The sequence below is a fragment of the Hyla sarda genome, chromosome 10 (assembly GCF_029499605.1).
Source record: "Hyla sarda isolate aHylSar1 chromosome 10, aHylSar1.hap1, whole genome shotgun sequence".
In the NCBI taxonomy this organism is placed as follows: domain Eukaryota; kingdom Metazoa; phylum Chordata; class Amphibia; order Anura; family Hylidae; genus Hyla; species Hyla sarda.
The window spans coordinates 104,417,222-104,442,648 of NC_079198.1; the positions used below are offsets into that span (position 1 = coordinate 104,417,222).

Below are 25,427 nucleotides of genomic sequence, written 5' to 3' on the forward strand. Positions count from 1 at the left end.
GTATACGCTCCCTGTAGATAGGAGAGAACTGGTTAATGTAAGACAACGCTTGGACTGGACTGGATTTCCCTAGAGTCTTTAATCTCGTATAAAGTGATTCTAGTAATGTTCTAATAGGGTATTGCTCTGAATGCAATTTCCTTTTATAATCTAGTAACTTTTACTGGAAGAGGATACAATGCAGACTGAACTTTGGCACAGAGAGATTTTTCCTGTCTGATAAAAGTATCCGCTCTACCTTGGGGTTATGAAGGTCATTGGTCTGTACTGTAGCTTACTTGTTGCGCTATATTTCCTTTTGCCATGTAGACCGGTCACATGTAGCCATGACCCCACCAAACTCCGTCCTTAGACATCTCATCCCCTATCCAAAAGATAGGGGATAAGATGTTTGATCGTGGGGGTCCCGCAGCTGGGGCACCCGCAATCTCTGCAGAACTCTGGGTGCCGGTGGCGGGGGGTCATGACGTCACAACCACACCCCTTGTGTGAAGTCGAGGGGCTTGGTCGTTACGTCATGACCCATGCTGCCCACTCCAAGCGTTCCGAACGATGGGGCAGCGCAGTACCCCTTATAAGGAGATGGCATGTCCGTGTGTGTGTGTGTGTGTGTTTTTAAATTTTTTTTTATTTTTTAAGATTCCAGCTGAGGATTCCTAGTGTTGCTCAGCCGCAAAGGGGTTAAATCGCTCCCGTCATTTACTTGGATCTTGGGGCTGGTTATGGTTAGTTCTCTATAAATGAGCCATACAAGTTATTTCTTATATTTTCTGAATACACACGACACCTTAGATGCAATAGTTCCCTCCTAGAGGCAGAGAGATGACTTTTTTATTAATTACTACATTAGGATTCGTGAGGAAGAGATGTCTCGGTGTTTATAGACCTGTAGTGAGGACTTTACGATCAGATTATGGAGTAATGAGCCTTGCGGTGTGTTCTACTAAAGTAGGCACGAGATGAGGCTTTCAGTCCCTATGTCTTTCTAAAAATCTGTATTTATTCCATGTATCCCATTTTGGAAAACCCATTTCATTAGATCCCTTACTTTGTCGGGCTTCAAGCAACATGTCAGCAGATATATGACCAGCTGTGTTTTTTTTTTTTTGTTTGTTTTTTTTTTCATGTAGAAATTTTTTAAATTAAGTTTTAGGACAAAAACAGAACAAACAATGTGCTACGGATAAGCCAAGAAGGCACGAGGGACGGGCACTCCCAGCACTAGAACAGTCATGGCAAAGAACATAAAACCATAGCAATACAATAGCATATTTACAGGTCACGACAAGTAAGCCTCGATCACAAAGAGAGTGGTACAGGGGGCCCTAGGTGTATGGGAAAGCAAGATGTCTACAAATAACCAGAGCCCGCATGATGCCGTAGGCATACGTCTACAGGCATATAGCTAGGTGGGTGGGCGTAAAGGGGAGTAGCATGACCGTTTCTGGGAGGGAGCAGTATGTGATCTCGCACTACAAAACAACATTCTGGGCATAAATGAGGACAGACGTGGTACGGAGAAGGAGTGGAAGTAGAAGGATAGGAGGAAAGAGAGGTAGGTAAGAGAGAGGAGAAGGTAGGTGTGGACCTAGTTCTTTGGAGGTAGGATTTACCGGGTGACTCAGGCCAATCCGGGAGGGGGCTATTAAGTCCGGTGGGAGAGTAGGGGCTCCATCCTCAGGTTCCCCAAGGAAAGGGGGTGATGCCAGAGCAGGACTGAGGAGGGTCAGTCAGTTAGATACAGTCATGCATAAGTCGGGAAAGAAGCAAAGGTCATCCAGGGCGTCCAGATAAGGTTAAATTTAGCTATTCGTCTGGGCGATTCCGCCAGCAGCTCCTCCATTCTATGGAGCTGAGAAATTTCCTGTAACCATGATGAAATTGTGGGGGTGGACTGGGATTTCCACAGTCTGGGGATTATCGTTCTGGCTGCCAGGAGCATGAATGAGACTAAACGTACGGTGTGTCTGGGGAGCGGGCCAGGTAGTATGGAGAGTAACAGAGGTTCAGGCGTGTGCTGGAGTCCCACTTTGGTTATACGTTAAATGACATTGATTACCCTAGTCCAAAACGTCGACAATGACGGACAGGTGAGCCAGATATGCAGCATTGTACCCCTTTCGAAGGAAAATCTCCAGCACACCTCCGAGGTCCCCGGGTACATGGCGGCTAGCAAGGTTGGGACTCTGTACCATCTGGACAGTATCTTATAATTAGTTTCCTGGACTTTGCAGGAGATTGAGGCAGTATGACATTTGGTAAGAGCGAGTGCCCAGTCATCATCTGTGATGGGGTGACCTATGTCTCTCTCCCAACTGGGTTTGCAGGGGGTGGAATTATCCTTTGTGTTTCAAAAACGAGCGGGTAGAGGGTACTTATAGCGTGTGGGATAGGAGTGGTCGACACGCAAAGTCGTTCAAATCTAGTGAGGGGGCGGTGGAGGTGGAGGGAATGTTTAGCGGATGAATAAAAGTGTTGGAGTTGGGCGTACTGGTAGAGGTGGGTGGCAGAGGGGCGGGCTCCCTGTAGTATGTCCGTGAGGGACCGCAGAGCAGAGTCCTTCAGGAGGATCTGAAGTGTGGGATAGTCTTTCTTGGAGAATGTGAGGAAGTAGTTACTGGAGTACACTGGGACGAATTCAGGGTTGTCAAATGGGGGCATGAGGGGAGCATTCTGGGCAAGAAGGGTTAGGCACCTCTATCTGCCTCACAGTTTGGCAGATAGAGGTGAAAACCGGTGGTTGCAGAGTGGTATACGAGGGGTGGGTTATCTTATAGGGTCTCCACAGGAGTGCCCTCAGGTCACATATGCCCAGCTGTTTGTGCAGAATGTGAATGAAGCTGCTCTCCCACTAAGAAGATAAAGCACAGTCTTAAAGGGGTACTCCGGTGGAAAGTTAAACAGATTTGTAAATTACTTCTATTAAAAAATCTTAATCCTTCTGGTACTTATTAGCTGCTGAATACTACAGAGGAAATTATTTTCTTTTTGGAACACAGTGCTCTCTGCTGACATCATGACCACAGTGCTCTCTGCTGACATCTCTGTCCATTTTAGGAACTGTCCAGAGCAGCATATGTTTTCTATGGGTTATTTTCTCCTACTCTGGACAGTTCTTAAAATGGACAGAGGTGTCAGCAGAGAGCTCTGTGTGTTCCAAAAAGAAAATAATTTACTGGAAGGATTAAGATTTTTTTAATAGAAATAATTTACAAATCTGTTTAACTTTCTGGCACCAGTTGATTTAAAATAAATAAATATATAAAAGTTTTTCCACTGGAGTACCCCTTTAAGCACCAGTGCAATTCCTTAGCTGCCTGTAAATGTACCCCCAAGACCAACCCGCACAACGCCCAAAAAAACGTTGTCAGTCCGCTGCTGTTTCAGTGAGGAAAAGGAATGGTGCAGATGGGATTGGCAAGGGGCACCTGTCCAACATGTATACTGAAGAAACTTTCTGATGTGTTTAGCCGTTTAATGTTCACTCCTACCGTAGGTCCACAAATACATTAGTGCTTTGCAGATGGGCACTTGCTCAGCTGTTCCCTGCTCCTGGCTGATAGATTCTCCTTCTCCTTGGGTGAAATCCTCAGAAACCTTGCACAGTGTCAACCCATATCTTTTCCGGGTTGATTCTTGTAGAGTGATGGTATTTGCTTGTAGAGGACACAGGATAGGCCTATAGTACTCTCGAACTTTGGTGTATGCGCTTTTCTCAGTGTAGCCAGACCAAACTGGATCCAATCCTGTATATGGGGGTTGGACTAAAGACTCCTCCCTCAGCCTTTCCAGAAGTTTCTGCTACGGTGTGTGTGTGTATCATGTGACCAGTGATCAATTTATCTTTTATACAGAATAATACAAATGTTTAACCCTTACACGTTTGTAACACCTCAGTGTATAGTAAAATGGCAGTGCAATAAGAAAAAACAAAAACAGTCATGCCACTTATGATTCGTAGTTGGGACACAGGTACCAGGACACTGCAAAATGTTATTTTTTAAGGGTACGTTCACACGTACAGGATCTGCTGCATATTTTGTGTAGCTGATTTTGCTACCCATTAACTTTTAATGGTTGGCATAATCAGCAGAAGAAAATATGCAGCAGATCCTGTAGAGTGAGCGTACCCTCACAAGGCTTTTCCACCTGAGGCAGATTTATTTAAAGTGCAGAATTTTCCAATTAATGTTGCCCACCATACTAGATTCCTAAATGGTAAATCACCAGTATACCGACCCCCTCATATACTTGCCCACCAAAGTATTATTGGATCCTCTCATACACCCAGATTTATAGGACCTCAGAGGTCAAGGAGAAGACAAATCCATTTGCTGGTGACTTTAGAGCCCATCACTTACCTCTGGGGATTATTTCCTTAGGGAGGATTAACAAATAACCCATTAGATCTTATTTATGATCTTTCCGGTGTGTACAGTGATAACAATTACGTTTATGATGCGACGTGAACATGTTCTATATAAGTAGTGAGTGCTCCTCCAAATCATCACCTTTGGTTATCCCCCAAAAAATACCAATCTGACACTGATTTTCTGATTGGTTGCTTGTCCCCTGTATGTGGGATTTTTTTTTTCTGTGGATGGGTTCCATATTCACAGGATTTTAAGGACCCTTTTTAGATTAGCATTAGTGCTTGTTCCATAAGCCTTTTACAAGGCTCAGTGGTTGGGCAGCCCTTCACTTGCATTGTTGTTGTTGCGATGTTTCCCCTATTTATACAGAGTTACGCGTCCGACCAACAATGATTTTTAGGGCCGCATAATCCCAAAGATCAGTCGGCATTGCATATTCTGTTCAGTTATAATAGCTCAGTGTAAAACGCCCCAAAATTCTGTGCATGATTCTTCTATTTTCAGTAATTTCTCTGTTGTATTATACAACTTGATCCCTAGTGTAAAGAAATGGGGCATTTCCGAGAAATCCTAGTTTTAAAATACCGTAGCTGCCGGGACCCAGGTATGTAGTCATGGACGGCAGACCCGACAGCTGCTCTATGCTCCACTGACCTGGAATGATGGATCTATCTCTATCTGTGTATAGTATATTTGGGTTTAAAGGGGTACTCGGGAACAAACTGTTCCGATCGCTGGAGCCGGCGCCGCCCCTCTAGCATGTCACCCCTTAAAGGGGTACTTTGCTGTACAGGGTTTGGAACAAACTGTGCCGAACGCTGGAGCCGGGAGTTCGTGACGTCACAGCCCCGCCACCCTCTTGACACCACGCCCTGCCCCCTCAATGCAAGTCTATAGGAGGGGGCGTGACAGCTGTCCCCTCCCATAGACTTGCATTGAGGGGGTGGGGCTCGATGTCATTAGGGGGCGGGGACATGACGTCACGAGCTCCCGACTCCAGCATTTGGAACAGTTGGTTCCAAACCCTGTACAGCAGAGTACCCCTTTAAGGGGTGATATGCTGGAGGGGTGGAGAGCAGCTGCCGGGAACCGCCCCAATGACTAGTTATCTAGGTCCTGGCAGCTTTTTTTTTTTTTTTTTTTTTTTTTTTTTTTTTTACTATAATTTTTTTTGGTTTCACAGTAAATTTATAGTGTTTTGGAACCTTAATCACTGTACCTGTTTCAAGCTGCTCGCGGTTTGGGCAGCATAAAATAGGTGACTGGTTCCCATTAACATTTACACTCTATTGTACTATTGTTTGCCATGTCTCTCCTGTGCACTTACGTTCCTTTTTATTGTATTTTACCGGCCATAAAAGCCATCTCGGCATCTGTCTGTCATTATTTGAGATGAAAAAATAATGGTGTGACATCCTGATATAACCACAGGACATGAATAGTGTCTTTCTTTGGTGCGCTCTTCTTATGGCGCAGGCTTTTAGCTCCCAACGCCCTGTTATTTCAAGAGATGGCAATTTTTTGTTCCTGGAATTGTAGTCATATGATCTTGATTTTTCACAGTGCATCATCTTTTTAGCTGGATAGAACTATTATCACATGATCTGTACATTGTAATTTAACTTTTTCAGAGCTGTCTTTGGTTATTGTAAGTGTATATATACAGCGCAAGTTCTTGCATGATTGAGGGTCCAATGACCCAAACTTACTAGACTGGTTTACATCTGGACCGAGGACACAATAATGTTCTAATATGTCCATGTGTAGGGACCCATAAACAGGGAAAGACCTATGGTGTGAAGTGATATTCCAATAATAATAATAATCATTAGAAATTGCGCAGCACTTTACAGTTTTAAGGGTACAAATAAGGACACATTTAGAGATTACAATAATACACACTTAGGGTTCGTTCACACGTACGCAGATTTGATGCGCAGGGTTTTCTGCTGCAGATTTCAATGTAAACTAAATGACTGAGCACAGCTTCTAATCTGCAGTTCCAAATCCTGCGCATCAAATCGGCGCAAGATCCTGTACGTGTAAACGTACCCTTAGGGGGAGAGTTATCAAATCCTGTCCAGAGGAGAGTTGCCCATAGCAACCAATCAGATCACTTCTTTCATTTTTAAAGAGGCCTGTGAAAAATGAAAGAAGTGATCTGATTGGTTGCTATGGGCAACTCTGCATCTTTCCTATGGACAGGTTTTGATAAATCTCCCCCTTATTGTTCAAGCAAGTGGAGTGAGGGTCCTGCTCGCAAGAGTTTACTACCTATGAGGAATGGGATTAAGACAAAAGCTAATAAATGCTTAAAAGGGTACTCTGCCCCTAGACCTCTTATCCACTATCTAAAGGGGACCCCCCATGATCTCCCTGCCGCAACCGGCGTTTGTTTAGAGCGTCTGGTGCAGTTCCGGAGGCTCGTGACATCATGGTTATGCACCGCTCGTGATGTCACGGCCCCGCCCCCTCAATGCAAGTGAATGGGAGGGGGCGTGACGTCCCGCATCACCAGTCATCCGGTATGGAGCAAAGTTCGCTCCGTGCACTGGATATCTGGAATGCCGCATCAGAGATGGCGGGGGTCCCCAGCGGCGGGATCCCCACGATCAGACCTCTTATCTCCTATCCTTTTGGATAGGGGATAAGATGTCTAGGGGCGGAGTACCCTTTTAAATATTCAATGGTCCAGCCATGTTTTATAAATAAATTACATAAAGGTGGGTGACCCATTCACAACCCAATCTGAGTGTTTCAGGTGCAGAGAGAGTAGAGACCAAGCTGAATGCTATTCGGGGAGACCAGTTATGGAGTATTATAGGCCTGCTTGGAGAGATGTTTCTCTAGGGCACTCGCATGAAAATGGGAGAACAACAGAAGTAAAATAAATCAGGTTTAAGAAAGTGCATAGATGATGCCGCAGTAGATTCAAACAGAACAAAAAATATACGAAAGCTAATATAGCATAGATGGGGATAATGCAGACATGGATGATGATGAAGAAGTTGTACGCCAGAAGTTTGAAAACATACCTGTATATGACCGATAGTTGGTCAGATGACAAATGTGAGGATTAAAGGGGTATTCCCCTGGCCAGCGTTTGGAACATTCAGTTCTGAAAGCTGTACGCGATACGGGGGTCGGCTACACCCCCTCTTGACGTCACTTCACGCCCCCTCAATGCAAGTCTATGGGAGGGGACGTGACGCCGTCATGCCCCCTCCCATAGACATGCATGGAGGGGGCGTGGTGTGACGTCACGAGGGGACATGGCTGACCCCCACAGCGCGCACAGCGTTTGGAACTAAAATGTTCCGAATGCTGGCCAGTGGAGTACCCCTTTTAAAGGAGAACTCCAGAATATAAAAATTGTCCTTCATACTGCCTGCAGAAAAAAAAGATGTACATACCTTCCTTCGCTCCTTCGGTAACCGGCTCCAGTCTCCACCGCGATCCTCTTCCTGGTTGCTGGTGGTCGGCGAGTCATACTGCGCTCAGCCAATCGCCGGTCGCAGCGAAGTCCCGACTCGGCCGGCGATAGGCTGAGCGGCAGTGTGAGAACACTTCAAGACACAAAATTCTTCACCACACCGGCACCTGCTGCCATGGCCGAAAACGTCACACAGCCGCGCAGCCTATCGCCGGCCGAGTCGGGACTTCGCTGCGACCGGCGATTGGCTGAGCGCAGTATGACTCGCCGACCACCAGCAACCAGGAAGAGGATTGCGGTGGAGACCGGAGCCGGTTACCGGAGGCCCCAGGGGAGCGAAGGAAGGTATGTACATCTTTATTTTTTTTTACTGCCGGCAGTATGGGGGGACAATTTTTATATTCTGGAGTTCTCCTTTAAGTATATAAATTCAGGTCTAATTCATTATGTAGCTCTTATGTATGCATTATGTAGCAAATGCAGGTTACATGGCTACCAAACCAAATTGTACAAATGTTCACACCAAGTGTTTTAGGTGGGAAATTCCATTTTAAAATAGCTTATTCCAAAATTGAAGTTCTTCCCTACACGTAAGCTAGGTGACAACTAGCTGATCAGTGGGGGTCTGATTGATAGGTACCCCATCGATCACTTGGCCTCCACATTTTCTATGGGATTTTTGAACCTATGGTGCATTGTCGCTCCATTCACTTAGGGGACAATTGGCCTCTGTCCACCCTACCAATCAGCTAGGATAAGGGATTACTTTTTAATCTTGGAATAACCCCTCTTAAAGCATTACTGTTATTATTTAAAAAAAAACTTCTGACATGTCATGCCAACCTGTCGGGGTCTAAGTCCTCAGACCCCCACCTATTGTTAGATACAGCCAGGTAAAGCATGTGGCATGAACTTCACTCCCCAGCTCGACAGTCCTTGCAGAAGACATTTGAATTCTGATGGATTAAGTGCAGAGCTTGGGGATAAAGCACTTCACCTGGCTATATCTAGCAGTTAATGGGAATAACGCGAAATAGTATTTTTTGGCTATAGTTACTTAAATGCTGAAGAGTATTCAAAATACCTACTGCTGCTTGCCGACTTCTTATATTGTTGGGGGGGGGGGGCATTGTAGGTCATATCTCTTGGGGGTGGGGGGGCATAGTTGTTGTCGAATTTTCTGACATTATAACGATTCCTTTGTTTTCTTCTTCATTTCAAGTGGTATACGAGCACCGGTCAAGGCTTGAACGTTCCCTACAGAAGGAGAAGAGTGAGCACAAGAAGACAAAGGAAGGTCAGTATCATGCCTCTTGTTTTTACCATCTGTTGAACAGCAGGCTTTGTTTTATCTTCTGGCAGCCAAAATATACTCCCCATGCGTGACTCCTTGTTCACCATCAAACACAAGCTGCTTCTCTCCAGCCGAAGCTTCCATAGGTCCGTGATGTGATACTGTAATGTTTCAGAACGTTCTATGCAGAGGTGCGAGTTAAAATTCCTTAGTCCCAGTGCAAAATCTGTAATTGAGACCCCAGCAACCCCATCAATTATACTGTTATCTACTTAGGTATGTGTCCCTGTCTACACCTACATTAGACCTTGCAGATATCTAGGTGCTGGAACTCATCCAATGCAGTTTGCTGCGGAGAAATGTCAATCATCCACTCTTACACCAGGAAATTCATTTGTTATAATAACTCAGGTGTAAAAATGTACTGGAAATGATGTAACGTATACATTAAAGGTAATCTGACCGCAGAGTCACTGTCGCTGATCTGCTGGTACTGCCTGTTAGTGCAGGTGACCCTGATCAAAATTTTCCGTTTCACCTTCATTCTCGATATATCCCAAAAAATCCTTTATATGTAAAGGAGGGTCTTTGCTGCACTCGGGGCATTACCTAGTCCTTCCCAACCAGTCCCCAATTCTCCCTCTTCTGCCCGTAACCGCTACCTGCTGCGATTCCATGCGTGCACAGTGATAGGGCCAACAGTGCCAGAGATCAGTGCGAGCACTTGGGGAACGCCAGTATACTCTGTGCTAGGGAACGCCCAAAGTGCACCAAAGAACTTCATTTGCGTTTTGGGGATGAAGAATGGCAGCACCATTTTGCCTTGTGGGGCTGGGGCCCTATGGAAATACAAGGTTGTGCCTTCAGTTGTGATCTGTGCAAGATAAAAACCTGATCAGGATTGTGTAGGGTCTTGTGGCTTTAAAGGGGTACTCCTGTGGAAAACATTATTATTATTTTTTTTCTAATCAACTGGATCCCAGAAAATCAAACAGATTTTTGTTCCTTAAAATTATTGATCCTTTCAGTAGTTAACAGTTGCTGCATGCTCCACAGGAAGTTATTTTCTTTTTGAATTTCTTTTCAGTCTGATTACAGTGCTCTTTGCTGACACCTCTGTCCATGTCGGTAACAGTGCAGAGTAGGAGTAAATCCCCATAGCAAACCTCTCCTGCTCTGGACAGTTCCTGACATGGACAGAGGTGTCAGCAGAGAGCACTGTGGTCAGGCAGAAATTCAAAAAAGAAAAGAACTTCCTCTGTAGTATAAAGCAGCTGATAAGTACTGGAAGGATTAAGATTTTTAAATAGAAGTAATTTACAAATCTGTTTAACTTTCTGGCATCAGTTGATTAAAAAAAAAAATGATTTCCACAGTCACACCCCGCCCCCTCAATGCAAGTCTACGGTGGGGGCATGATGTCCGTCATGCCCCCTCCCATAGACTTGCATTGAGGGGGCGATGTGTGACTTCACACGGGGGCAGAGTTTTGACGTCACAACACTCCGGCCACGTGGTGGGTATCATGAGTGTCTCTATGAGCAAAAAAGATAAGTACTCAAGCATTTGTGGTTCTACACTGTTACCATAACTCTGATTCATGTCCTGCTCGGCTGCTATTGTAATCTTGGCCTAATGGGGTCTTGGCGGCCCCCATTCTAGAGATAGGTGCGGCAGCCATTTGTGGGACCCACATATTTTAGACAATTATGGCATATCCTATAGAATACCCCTTTACCTTCATGTCTTATGTCATTGTATCCCAACCAGTGTGCCTCCGACTGTTGCAAAACTACAACTCCCAGCATGCCCGGACAGCTTTTAGCTGTCCGGGCATGCTGGGAGTTGTAGTTTTGCAACAGTCGGATGCACACTGGTTGGAAAACACTGCCTCATGGACAGCTTTGTTGTAGGACAACACTACTTCATAGGCCACCTGCAGTTTAGTCTGATTAAACAGACTGCTATACCACCAAAAGCATATGAACCCCAGTGGTGCTGTTTCTGGGAGAAAAATTAGACAATTTTCTCACCTCTTATTGATTAGTTAAAGAGTACCCTTTCACCAAATTAAATTTTTCAATATTGTTCCTTATGTAATTAGAAGACACTTTGCTATTTACTTGCCGTTAAAATTCTCAACCTTTTTATGTTTTTAATGTGATTTAAAAAAAACGGCCACTAGGTGGCTCTGTCCTGTTCCCTGCCACAAGTCAAACAGTCAGTTTGGTCTCCTCTCGGGCCAGGCAGGAGACCAAACTCAGGAAGTGCATGGCGAGGCATAGCTCTCACAGGCTTCAGTGATGTCACGCCTGCTGGGGAACGCCCACCTTCTCCTGTCGGGAGCTCACACAATGTGAGCAAGGGGAAAGGTATGATACACAGCTTTTTAAAGCTCAGAATTTTTTGTTTTATAAGGGCAGGAGGGGTGTCAGGAGTAGTTAGGGGATATATTCTGATTTACTTGGAGAAAATATGGTTTGTTGACAGGTACTCTTTAAACATTTTACAAGAAATCTGTAAGTTTTACAGCTGAAAACAGGAAACCGGTTTATTATTATTTTAGCACAGTAAGTTTTTTTTGTTTGTTTTTATTATATCTGAAGCTTTTTGCTATGTGTGATTTATTACATCTGTTATCTGTAAGAGATCTGTGGACGTTACAAGGAGTTAAGGCTCATGTAGACCCTGTTATGTCAGGGCGGTCGCGGTGTTTGGTTTTCGTTGCCGATATAGAATGTCATGTCATCTGGCTGATCCTGTTTTGTTTGTTTCCTCCCTGCAGATTATTTAGTCTACAAACTGGAGGCCCAGGAGGCCCTGAACAAAGAGAAGGTAAGCGGTTCATGGTGGCGGGGCATGCAGCGGGCAATGTAGGCAGTGCCGGTATGTGCTTGGGTGCGGCACATGTCACATGTTTGCAGGGTGCCAGAACCTCTGCCGTGTGAGGACGCAGGATGTGGTTGTAGCTCTGTGTGTTACACATCTGGATGTTGAAGGGCTGGAAATAAAAATAACTTTGAAGAGTCTCTCCAAGAAGTTTCTCATTGTTCTGGGAAAGTGGAGGCAACATTAACCCATATGAACCCAGTAGACATGTTTGTTTTTTTAAGTAGGAAAGAGAGTCCTTGGAGTGCGCCCAGATTCTGATTTGGTAAAAAAAAAAAAAAAAAGAGAATGTTTTCTTGGGAAGTGAATGCGATATTGCAACAATTTAGAAACTTGATGCTTATTCCCTAGACTAAGGTCACTGAGCAGGACACAGGAATCCTCTCTTTGGTGTTCCGATCATTGTGTAAATTGTGTCCCCAGACTGTGTGTGGTATTGCAGCTTGGTTCCATTAAAGGGATATTCCAGGGGAAAAAAAAAATTATATTTTTTTTAATTTTTTTTTTTTAGATCAACTGGCTCCAGAAAGTTAAACAGATTTGTAAATTACTTCTATTAAAAAATCTTAATCCTTCCAATAATTATCAGCTGCTGAAGTTGAGTTGTTCTTTTCTGTCTGGCAACACTGCTCTCTACTGACATCTCTGCTTGTCTCGGGAACTGCACAGCGTAGAAGAGGTTTGCTATGGGAATTTGCTTCTACTCTGGACAGCTCCCGAGACACATGTCATCAGAGAGCACTTAGACAGAAAAGAACAACTCAACTTCATCAGCTCATAAGTACTCAAAGGATTAAGATTTTTTAATAGAAGTAATTTGCAAATCTGTTTAACTTTCTGGCGCCAGTTGAGATATATATATATATATATATATATATATATATATATATATATATATATATATATATATATATATATATAATATTAAAAAAAAGTTTTTTTTCCTGGATAACCCCTTTAACTTCAACGGAATTCAGCTGCAATACAACACCCTACCTGAGGATAGGTGTGGTGCTGTTTTTATTTTTATTTATTTTTTCAGCTCTGTTTCTACAGCTCTGTGTTTCCAAGGGTGTATTCAAACCACGTTTTTTCAATACAGTTCCCGTATACGTTTTCAATTTGAAACCATATGGAACCATATTACAAACCGTATGCATTGACTCTCCATTGAAAACCGTATGCCAAAAGATGCATCAGGTTGCACCCGTTTTGCGTCTTGTATGGTTTTGTTCAGTTTTTTCCCGTACCCAAAACCGTAGTCCACCACGGTTTTTGGTTCGGGTAAAAAAACGTAATGAAACCCTATGGGGTCAATGGGAACCGTACAGAACCGTATGTGCATATGGTTCCATCCAGGTTGCACCATACGGTTTTTGACTTTGCACAGTTTTTTTTCTTGGAATTTCAATCAAACAAGTGAAACTTTGTTTTCATAATGGAGTGAAAATGTAAAAACGTATACGTTTTTTTTTTTTTTTAAACGGATGCAACCAGACATAATTTTTAAAACTGTATATACGGTTTTTAACTGTATATGGGTTTAAATTCGTATACACATTTTGATACAGTTTAGTACGGTTTTAAAGCATTACGGTTTTTCATAAAAAATCTGATATGGGAACTGTATTGCAAAAACGTGGTGTGAATGCAGCCTAAGGCTGCATTCACACCACGTTTTTGCAATACAGTTCCTGTATCAGGTTTTTGATGAAAAACATATTCCTCAAAACCTGACTAAACTGTATCCATAACGTGTGTACAAATTTTAACATGTATACAGTTTGAAAAATGATGTCCGGTTGCATCCGTTTAAAAAAAAAAAAAAAAAAAAGTACCGTATAAGCCGACCCGAATATAAGCCGAGGCCCCTAATTTCACCCCAAAAACCCAGGAAAAGCTATTGACTCGACTATAAGCCTAGGGGGGAAATACTTCCTCCCCCCCATGTCATCATTCAGACCTCCGTCATCATCCAGACCCCCATCATCATCCAGACCCCCATCATCATCCCACCCCCCTTCATCATTACTGCCTGTCAATCCCTTCATCAGTGGTCTTCAACCTGAGGTTGCAAAACTACAACTCCCAGCATGCTTGGGGATGCTGGGAGTTGTTGTTTGAAACCTCTGGAGGTCCGCAGGTTGAAGACCACTGCGGCCTTCGTCATCATCCAGACACCCCCTTTTAGTTTTCTACTCACCTTCCCTCGGTGTGAAGGAAGGGTGAGCTGGTCCGAGCCATCTATGCTGCAGGGACCGTCCGGTGGGGAGGGTTAGTCGTTCTGGGTTGTCCATCTTTTCCACTCTTAGGGGCCCTCTTCTCCGCTTCGGGCCGGCCCCAGACTAGTGACGTTGCCTTGACGACGACGCACAGGGACGTTCATGCGCGTCCCTGTGCGTCGTCCTCAAGGCAACGTCATTAGTCCGGGGCAGGCCCGGAGCGTGGAGAAGAGGGCCCCCCCTGTGAAAATGGACAGCCCGGAACGACTAATCCTCCCCACCGGACGGTTCCTGCAGCATAGATGGCTCGGACCAGCTTACCCTTCCTTCCCACCAAGGGGAGGTGAGTAGAAAACTAAAGGGGGTGTCTGGATGATGATGAAGGCTGCCGTGATATTCAACCTGCAAACCTCCAGAGGTTTCAAAACTACAACTCCCAGCCGATGGCTGTCCGGGCATGCGGGGAGTTGTAGTTTTACAACATCTGGAGGTCCGCAGATTGAAGACCACTGAGAAGGGATTGACAGGCGGAGAATTCACCCGAGTATAAGCCGAGGGGGGCGTTTTCAGCACGAAAAACTGCTGAAAAACTCGGCTTATACTCGAGTATATACGGTATAGGTTTTTAACTTTTCATTCCATTTGGTGTGCACTGCGCATGTACAAATCCATATTGTGCAAACCTGATGGAACCGTACGCACATACAGTTCTACATCATAGTTTTCATTGACTCCCATGTTAAAGGAATCGTGTACGGTTTCAATACGGTTTTTCACCTGGAGAAAAAAAACGTGATAGGCTACGGTTTTGGGTACGGGAAAAAAACAGACAAAACCGTACAAGACGCAAAAAGTACACAACCGGATGCATCGTTTGGCATACGGTTTTCAATGGAGAGTCAATTGCGTACAATTTTCAATACGCTTCCGAACGATTTTCAAATTGAAAGCGTATACCGGAATGGTTTTGCAAAAACGTGGTGTGAATGCAGCCTTAAAAATGGGTACTAAAGGGGAAAACCTTTTTTTTATTTTTTTTATTTTTATTTTATTTTGTTTATTTATTTATTTTTTTTCAACTGGTGCCAGAAAGTTGTGCTGGTTTGTAAATTACTTCAATGTAAAACTTTTAATCCTTCCAGTACTTATCAGCTGCTGTATGCTCCAGTTGTGTAGTTCTTTCCAGTCTAACCATAGTGTTCTCTGCTGCCACCTCTGCATACTATGGGGATTAGCTCCTGCAGACAAAGGTGTCAGCAGAGAGCACTGTGGTCAGACTGGAAAGAACTACACAACTTCTCTTGGATCATACAGCAGCTGATAAGTACTGGAAGGATTAAGATTTTTAAATAGAAGTAATTTACAAATCTGTATAACTTTCTGGAACCAGTTGATATGAATTTCTTTCCCTCCGGAGTATACCCCTTTAGGGTAGGGTCCCACATAGCATATTTTGCTATATATTTTCCCTACTCTTAATGTCTTATTTTGCCCATAGCAACCAATCACAGCTCAGCTTTCATTTTACCAGAGCTCCTTAAGACACTAAAGCTGAGCTGTGATTGGTTGCTCTGGGAAAAGCCTCAGAGTTTTGGCTCCAGGCATATTGATAACTCTGGGCCTCTGTGTTAGTCTTGTGCAGTGTGTTCCTTTTTTACACTTCCCAAATGTGATACACTTGGGGGGATCTCTGTTTGGTGTACTGCCCCCTAGGCCCTCCAGTAGGCATTACATGTGTAGTTTTGCTAGGCTCGCCTCATGAAGATAATCACTACCTATATGGACGTCATTGACAGACATTAGTCGTCTTTGTACAAGGTGATTCAGGTAGGATGGTGCCTGTAGAAAGAGTAACGTCAACGGTAAATGGCCGATGACTGAAAAACAAAGCTATGTGGCCCATAGAAAACAAGTCAAACTGGAAATGTGCTAATGTAGTGTGACCAGATAGAACACCCGCAACTTCTTTCAGTGGGGTGACATCCAGTACTCTGTATCTGCCACCCCTGATTGACCTGAGACAGCACATCACTTAAAGGGGTACTCCGCTGCTCAGTGTTTGGAACAAACTGTTCCGAACGCTGGAGCCGGCGCCGGCAGCTCGTGACGTCATAGTCACGCCCCTTCATGATGTCACATGCTGTCACGCCCCCTCCCATAGACTTGCATTGAGGGGGCAGGGTGTGACGTCATGAGGGGGCGGGGCTATGATGTCACGAGCTCCTGGCGCCGGCTACAGCTTTCGGAATAGTTTGTTCCGCCCCCTCATGATGTCACACCCCGCCACCTCAATGCAAGTCTGTGGGAGGGGGCAGGGCGAGACGTCATGAGGGGGCGTGGTTATGACCTCACGAGCTCCCAGCGCTGGCTCCAGCATTCGGATCAGTTTGTTCCAAACGCTGAGCAGCAAAGTACCCCTTTAAACAGTATAGTCCATATCGGAGGATATGCTGCACACGTTTGGACAGAACTGCACACTACTGAAAATCATAGTCCTCTTTTTACGTTAATAAATACTGAGGCTATAATTTTGCACCGTCCTTTTTTGAATCACCCTGTATTACATGGAGGGTCATTCATCTGAACAGCTTCCATGTAATACTAGATTTCCCCTGTAGTGGCTGTATATGGGAAATGCCTCACTGGCAGCAAAGGCTCCTGTTTACTAGGAATGTCCAGCGCAGGATCCGGAGATCTTTTAAAGGAGTTATCCTAGATAGTTTCCAAGTATAGCACCACACCTGTTCACGAATTACCTGTTATATTGCAATTGACCTCCTTAGAATTTAAAGGGGTACTCCACTGGAAAACATTTTTTCTTCAATCAACTGGTGCCAGAAAGTTAAACAGATTTGTAAATTACTTCTATTAAAAAATCTTAATCCTTCCAGTAGTTATCAGCTGCCGTATGATCCACAGGAAGTTGTCGTTTTCTTTTTGAATTTCCTTTCTGTCTGACCACGGTGCTCTCCGCTGACACCTCTGTCCATTTTAGGAGCTGTCCAGAGTAGGAGCAAATCCCCATAGAAAACCTCTCCTGCTCTGGACAGTTCCTAAAATGTACAGAGGTGTCAGCAGAGAGCACTGTGGTCAGACAGAAAGGAAAGTCAAAAAGAAAAGCACTTCCTGTGGATCATAACAGCAGCTGATAAATACTGGAAGGATTAAGATTTTTTTAATAGAAGTAATTTACAAAACTTAACAAAGAAAAGGGAAATGGCACCGGTACCTTAAACCTCCTAAGACCACGAGATGGAGACGGCGTCCCGCTAGTCTGGAAAGCCAACCTGGCAGCGGAGGTGCTAGGACAATAAAGACCGCAGTCACCAAATAGTAGTAAACAAAGAACAAAGGTGCCATGCACTCACCGCTTAAATCCAGGTAATCCTGCTCCCATCTCGGGTCACGGCTCGAACGTGGAGGACATGGACAGTGGAGCGCTCAGAGGCGACTGCCGGTGGTTTCACGCATAGGAATGCGCTTCATCCGGCCTCCGCTCAGAGGCGACTGCCGGCGGTTTCACGCATAGGAATGCGCTTCATCCGGCCTCAGGAGGCCGGATGAAGCGCATTCCTATGTGTGAAACCGCCGGCAGTCGCCTCTGAGCGCTCCACTGTCCATGTCCTCCGTGTTCGAGCAGTGACCCGAGATGGGAACAGGATTACCTGGATTTAAGCGGTGAGTGCAGGGCACCTTTTGTTCTTTGTTTACTACTAATTTACAAATCTGTTTAACTTTCTGGCACCAGTTGATTTAAAAACTAAAAAATGTTTTCCACTGGAGTACCCCTTTAATGGAGCTGAGCTGCGATATCATACACTCACCAGTGTGGTGTTCTCAGAGACGGGCAACTATGGTTTATCTATGGCTTTGTTCACATCTGTGTCAGAGGCTTCTTTATGGGCCTCCATTTCAGACTCCATCCAAAAAAAAACATAGTATCCAATCCCAGGTCACAGTGGGGATCTTAGTATGAACAGGACCTCTTGAGTATACCATGCCATCACTGAAGCCTGGTAAACAGACGAGATGGGGCCCAGACATGGTGCCCAGTGCCAATCACTGGAGTGGAGAGCTGCAGCTGCAAGCCAGTGTCTCTAGCTCCAGTGGTAGAGCGTGACCATGTGCTGTGTAAGTGATGTTTAAGACCTTTTATAAAACATAAATTAGAAGGATTTATAATATAGTAAATAAAACCCTGTTTTCTGCCTCTTTCAGCAAGATTCTATGAATCGCTATGGGGCTCTTAGCTCACAACACAAGATTCTCAAGGTAAGAACAATTAACCTCATATTTCCAGTACTATCAAATTCTTTAACCAATAAAGTCGACTATCCTTAATTATGAGTCAATGGGAAATTATACCCCATCCACAGCATAGGGGAAAACTGTCTGATCCCGGGTAATCCAACCATTAGGACCCACTGCGATTTTTAGAATGGGGCTCCCAAAGGGAACTTTTTATTGAGTGGCAGTGCACAAACTCAGCTGTCGCTAAATTCATTGTCTGCTGAAGTGCCAGAATAATAATAGAGTGAATAGAGCATTGGGCTCTCTTCTCACTCCCATAGGCAGACCACATGACTCCTGTAGGACATCTGGTGGCAGGGGGGGCTAGCAGTGACCTGCGTCCTATGATGCACAATTTTTTTATTAATTTGATTTATAACTATGAAGGGGAAAAAGGGAGATTACCAAAAGTTGGTCCTTTTTAATATCAGATCACTGAGGGATCAGATTACATACTTATCTAAAACTCTGAGCTGCAGAGTGAAACACACAAAGGCTTTTGAAAGCTCTAGTAAGTGTTATACGTACACATAACTCACAGCTTATGACTGAATCCAGAATCAATGCCCTAACTATTAGTGACTGCACATCTGTACCTTGTATGGAGGTGGCCGTTGCACTTTAATATATTATCAGAGCTGGAGCATATATTTTCTATGATAGAGCTCCAAATTCACTTTAGTCTTAAAGGGGTTTTCCAGGGAAAAAATTTTTTTTATTATATCAACTGGCTCCAGGAAGTTAAACAGATTTGTAAATTACTTCTATTAAAAAAATCTTAATCCTTTCAGTACTTATGAGCTTCTGAAGTTCTTGTTCTTGTTCTTTTCTGTCTAAGTCCTCTCTGATGACACTTGTCTCGGCAACCGCCCAGTTTAGAAGCAAATCCTCATAGCAAACCAATTCTAAACTGGGCGGTTCCCGAGACATGTGTTATCAGAGAGCACTTAGACAGAAAAGAACAACCTTAACTTCAGAAGCTCATAAGTACTGAAAGGATTACGATTTTTTAATAGAAGTAATTTACAAATCTGTTTAACTTTCTGGAGCCAGTTGAGATATATATATATATATAGTTTTTTCCTGGATAACCCCTTTAAGAAATATGTCAAATATTGCAGTTTAGCTGGTCAGCTCCTATTTATGACATGCTGCAGACACTGTCAGGTGTCAAACATACCATTTTAATAGGTTTGCCACAAGTTATAAAATTGTAATTTTCTACTTGGGCTCAAGTGCCCAGGAGGTGGGGCTGAGCTGCTTAAGTGTCACAGTATCCCTTCCCTCTCAATAAACCAGGACAAGGAAGGGGACTCAGGAGACACACGATGCTGTGGCATTTAAACAGTTTGGTCCCACCTTTTTGACACTTGATTTCAAGGAGAAAATAATATTTTAATAAAAATATCCAACACATCAGCACTATGTTTGAAATTGTTGTCCTGTCACCTATCTGACGGTGTCTGCAGCTTCTGTCATACATATGAACTGACAAATTCTCTTTAAATGGGCACTGTCATATATACCGTATTTTTCGCCATATAAGATGCTCCGGCATATAAGACGCTCCCAATTTTAAAGGATGAAAATCTCCTTTTTTTATTTTTTTTATTTTGGAGTTCTGGTTTCATTTCCTTTACTATTTGGATTACATGTGATCTTTAAAGCTTGGCACCCTTTTAAAGTTTACACACGGTGCCATTCTACTACTGGAGATTGTGCTAGAGAAGATGTAAGTTTTGCCTGGTATCTACTGTGAACTGTTTAATGGGCAGCTCCAGATATTACATTGGCACTTGCCAACGGTAAAAATACTCCTTTATTGCGATCACAGTCAAAGGATACAGACAGTAAAGTAGCTGACGGCCGTTTTCATGGTTCACTACTGCTTCTTAATTGCTTTGGTAGTGAACCGTGAAACGGCCGTCGCCTTCCTTTGCTGTCTGTATCCTTCGATTAAAGTACTGTAGTTTTAACATTGGTGTAGCTACACTTTATTGCCATTTTTCTCTACTATGGACTGTTTGCTACTATTTGGCATAGATGTGTACTGGCGTGTTGGTAGTGCCAGTCTACTGTATTACTTAAAGCAGTACTCTGCTGGAAAACATTTTTTTTAAATCAACTGGTGCCAGAAATGTAAACAGATTTGTAAATTACTTTTATTTAAAAATCTTAATGCTTTCAGTACTTATCAGCTGCTGCATGTTCCACAGACAGTTTATTTTCTTTTTGAATTTCTTTTCAGTCAGACCACAGTGCTCTCTGCTGACACCTCTGTCCATGTCAGGAACTGTCCAGAGCAGGATAGGTTTGCTATGGGGATTTGCTCCTACTCTGGACAATTCCTGACATGGACAGAGGTGTCAGCAGAGAGCACTGTGGTCGGACAAAAAATAAATTCAAAAAGTAAAGAATCTCCTGTGGAGCATACAGCAGTGGATAAGTACTGGAAGGATTAAGATTTTGAAATAGAAGTAATTTACAAATCTTTTTGACTTTCTGGCACCAGTTGATTAAAAAAAAAAAAAAAAAAATGTTTTCCAGCAGAGTACCCCTTTAATGCAGGTGCAGTGAGGATATATGAAAATGCTGGAATAGGGACACCTACTTTACTGAGCCATAAATGTACTTTAAGCAGTTGTTACTCCCCCCCCCCCCCCCCCACACCATCTTAGTAGCTCGGTAGCCCTTATAAAGGGAGGGGGCAACAGTCAGCAAACACCTTTTTAGCACTTCCTACTTATTCATCTTATTATTTTTTCTACTAGAATCAGAATGAAGAAATAAAGAAGCAGCTGTCGGACTTACAGGTGGAGCACAGCAACTTAAAACTAGAACATCGCAAAACCGTAGAACTAAATACTCAACAACTGAGCCAACTTCAGAGGGAGAAGGAGAATGAGATTGCGGGTTTGCAAGGTAAGTGTCAGATCTCTCCATACAAAGCTGCAGGATGTTATCAGGATAATCTACCTCATTCAGGAGAAGACTCTGGTTCAGCCAATATACATAATCATGTCTTAAAGGGGTTGGCCACCATTTTCTAGACTTACTGCAAATCATATTGACCAATATAATGTGGAACATAAAGGGGTACTGCAGCCAGAGTTAACTTATCACCTATCCACAGGATAGCAGATAAGTAGCTGATCGCGGGTGGTCCGACCGCTGGAGCCACCTTTGGGGTTCCTGAACAAGACCCGTCCCACTCAGTCAGGAGCATGTGTCGTCTACCTCTAGACAATACGCACTCAATACAATTCTATGGGAGCCCTGAAAAGACCCGAGTACAGAACTCGGGCATCATCGGCACTCTCATAGAAATGAATGGAGTGCGGGTGCCATCTAGCGGTAGATGACACATGCTCCTGACTGAGTGGGACGGGGTCCTGTTCGGGAAATCACGGGGGGCCCAGCGGTCGGACCACCCGCGATCAGCTACTTATCTGCTATCCTATGAATAAGGGATAAGTTAATTCTGGCTGCAGTACCCCTTTAATGGTATATAGTGGCTTCATTGGTGCCATGTTATGTAGAACAATGCAGCATTGCTTCTCTCCCAAATACCGTCCTTGTTGGTAGTCCAGACTGCTCATCCAGTCATAAGATGGCACCCTATGGAGTTGCATGTGACCATAGAAGGTCATGTTGCCTCCTTCACTGTAGCTTTACTTGTTGCTTATGTGCAGTGTACTGCTATGGAGGAAGTAAAGTGACGTGTAAGCTCCTCCATCGGGCACCAACTCATGAATTTTCAGTAAACATGTGAAAAGGTGGCCAACCTCTTTTAAGGCTCTTTAATGGTTTGTACAAGGACCAACAGGTGGCACTAGAGAACCTGCTTTTTTCTGGATGAGAGCTATTTTGCATACAATTTCCACAGGGGGAACATTGCCTGGCCTCTTAGACTTCCTTCGCCCACTCGGTGGTCTTACTAAGGAGACACATTACCCCCTCAGACCTAAATTACGTATTGCTATGTATGTAATTGATTATGACTATGGCTCCAAAGGTGCAGCTCTGGCATATACTATTGTTGTGCTGAAGACAAAGAATTCACAAACCTGATCCCTGGTAATATGTGAGGGCAAATGTGTTTTAGAGTTACAGTCTTGGCCGTAAATGTTGGTACCCCTGAAATTTTTCAAGAAAGTGAAGTATTTCTCACAGAAAAGGATTGCAGTAACACATGTTTTGCTCTACACATGTTTATTCCCTTTGTGTGTATTGGAACTAAACCAAAAAAAGGGAGGGAAAAAAAGCAAATTGGACATAATGTCACCAAACTCCAAAAATGGTCTGGACAAAATTATTGGCACCCTTAACTTAATATTTGGTTGCACACCCTTTGGAAAAATAACTGAAATCAGTGGCTTCTTATAACCATCAATAAGCTTCTTACACCTCTCAGCCGGAATGTTGGACCACTCTTCCTTTGCAAAATGCTCCAGGTCTCTTATTGGAAGGCGCCTTTTCCCAACAGCAATTTTAAGATCTCCCCACAGGTGTTCAATGGGATTTAGATCTGGACTCATTGCTGGCCACTTCAGAACTCTCCAGCACTTTGTTGCCATCCATTTCTGGGGGCTTTTTGACATAAGACCCAAGATCTCGGAGGCAAAACCAGCTTTCCGACACTGAGCTGTACAGTGCGTACACAAAATCCATTGGTAATCCTCAGATTTCATGATGCCTTGTACACATTCAAGGCACCCAGTGCCAGAGTCACCAATACAACCCCAAAACATCATTGACCCTCCACCATATTTCACTGTAGGTACTGTGTTCTTTTCTTTGTAGACCTCATTCCGTTTTCGGTAAGCCGTACAATGATGTGCTTTACCAAAAAGCTCTATCTTGGTCTCCTCTGTCCGACGTAGACCGTTCCATAAATTCACAGTCCTCACAGTAAAGAAGGCGTGTTCTTTTCTTTACTGTTTTAGATAAACAGTAGAATGATTTGATTTACCAAAAAGCTCTATCTTGGTCTCATCTGTCCATAAGACGTTTTCCCAGTAGGATTTTGGCTTACTCAAGTTCATTTTGGCAAAATGTAGTCTTGCTTTTTTATGTCTCTGTGTCAGCAGTGGGGTCCTCCTGGGTCTCCTGCCATAGTGTTTCATTTCATTTAAATGTCGACGGATAGTTCACGTGGACACTGATGCTCCCTGAGCCTGCAGGACAGCTTGAATATATTTAGAAATTGTTTGGGGCTGCTTATCCACCATCCGGACTATCCTGTGTTGACACCTTCATAAATTTTTCTCTTCCATCCACGCCCAGGGAGATTAGCTATAGTGCCATGAGTTGCAATTTACTTGAAAATGTTGCGCACTGTGGACAGAGGCAAATCTAGATCTCAGGAGATGGAATTGTAACCTTGAGATTGTTGATATTTTTCCACAATTTTGGTTCTCAAGTCCTCAGACAGTTCTCTTCTCCTCTTTCTGTTGTTCATGCTTAGTGTGGCGCACACACAGACACACAATGCAAAAACTAAGTGAACTTCTCTCCTTTTTATCTGCTTTCAGGTGTGCTTTTTATATTGCCCACACCTGTTACTTGCCCCAGTTGAGTTTAAAAGAGCATCACATGCTTGAAACAATCTTATTTTTCCACAATTTTTAAAGGGTGCCAATAATTTTGTCCATCCCATTTTTGGAGTTTGGTGTGATATTATGTCCAATTTGCTTTTATTCCTCCCTTTTTTGGTTTAGTTCCAATACACACAAAGGGAATAAACATGTGTATAGCAAAACATGTGTTACTGCAATCCTTTTCTGTGACAAATACTTCATTTTCTAGAAAAATTTCAGCCAACATTTACGGCCATGACTGTATATGTGTGTGTGTGTGTGTGTGTGTGTGTGTGTGTGTATATATATATATATATATATATATATATATATATGTATGTATATGTATAATATATATATGTATATGTATAATATATATATACCCCTATATTTGGTTTACAAAAAAAACTCCCAGCTGCTGCAGAACCTGTTTGTGCAGAGAAGAAGCTTCAATGATAATCACTTGTTTTGTCTTTTCTTTTATGCCACATCATTTCTCTTAATCCCTGTATTTTTATTATTTTTAGATACCATATTAAAACTTCGGGAGGAGAGTAAGTTACTTAGAAGGGCGCACCAGGATGTCCACACTCAGCTCCTCAGTGCACAGGTAACTCCACCCACGAGGAGCAGAAGCATTGCTTGTGGGAGGAAATATTTCTAGAATACTGTGCTGTATGGAGGCTTATGGGCCTAAGACCCCTAGTATGGAACATTAGGAAATCTGTGCCACCATACAACCATGGTATTGTTCAAAGCTTTCATAACTCGGTGGCCATTGATTTCAGTGGATGTCTATGGTCCCGCTGGTCTATGGGGATCAAATGTAAGGGAGCGTCAAATTGGCATATTGAGTGTTATAGGCCATAAAATGCTCGGAAAGTAGCCCTCCTACAGAAGTAAGAGAACTGACAATCTGCAGAAAAGCCACTAAACCAACATTGCAGACAGGATGTATTTTAGATACAACCACTGTTTATTTCTGATTATTGTTTTATTTACTTAGAATTTATTTCTATCTGCTCCTGGGAAAGCTGAGTGGCAACCATTAACTATAGCTCCTCCTACGGTTATCTCACATAGGTTTGCTTGTAAGGGGCAGGGGAGACAACTTTGTGTGGTAACTAGAGTGGCATCCATATTGGTTGTCATAAAGCAGATATATTGAAAAGCCTGAATGCATAAGACAACTTAGTTTTCATAGAATAGAACTTACTTGTAGCTGTGCCTGGTAAATCACCCCAGCCACAATGACATCAGTAGGAGTTCTGTGGCCCCCTAATTCTGCTGACTGTTGGGGGGTGCAAGGGTCAGACCTTAACTGATCACAAATATCCTATGGATAGT

At 43.5% G+C, this 25,427-nt stretch overlaps 1 protein-coding gene across 4 annotated transcripts in view; it reads left to right on the top strand.

The window, feature by feature from the left end:
* Positions 1–25,427, top strand: part of LOC130293500 (Golgi integral membrane protein 4-like) — a 125,779-nt gene that overhangs the window by 32,094 nt on the left and 68,258 nt on the right. For all 4 annotated transcript variants that reach the window (XM_056542276.1, XM_056542277.1, XM_056542275.1 and 1 more), the window contains exons 2-6: positions 9,029–9,103; positions 11,886–11,935; positions 18,430–18,483; positions 21,273–21,423; positions 24,608–24,690. In XM_056542276.1, coding sequence (XP_056398251.1) covers positions 9,029–9,103; positions 11,886–11,935; positions 18,430–18,483; positions 21,273–21,423; positions 24,608–24,690 — 413 coding nt within the window. The remainder of the gene's footprint in view (positions 1–9,028; positions 9,104–11,885; positions 11,936–18,429; positions 18,484–21,272; positions 21,424–24,607; positions 24,691–25,427) is intronic.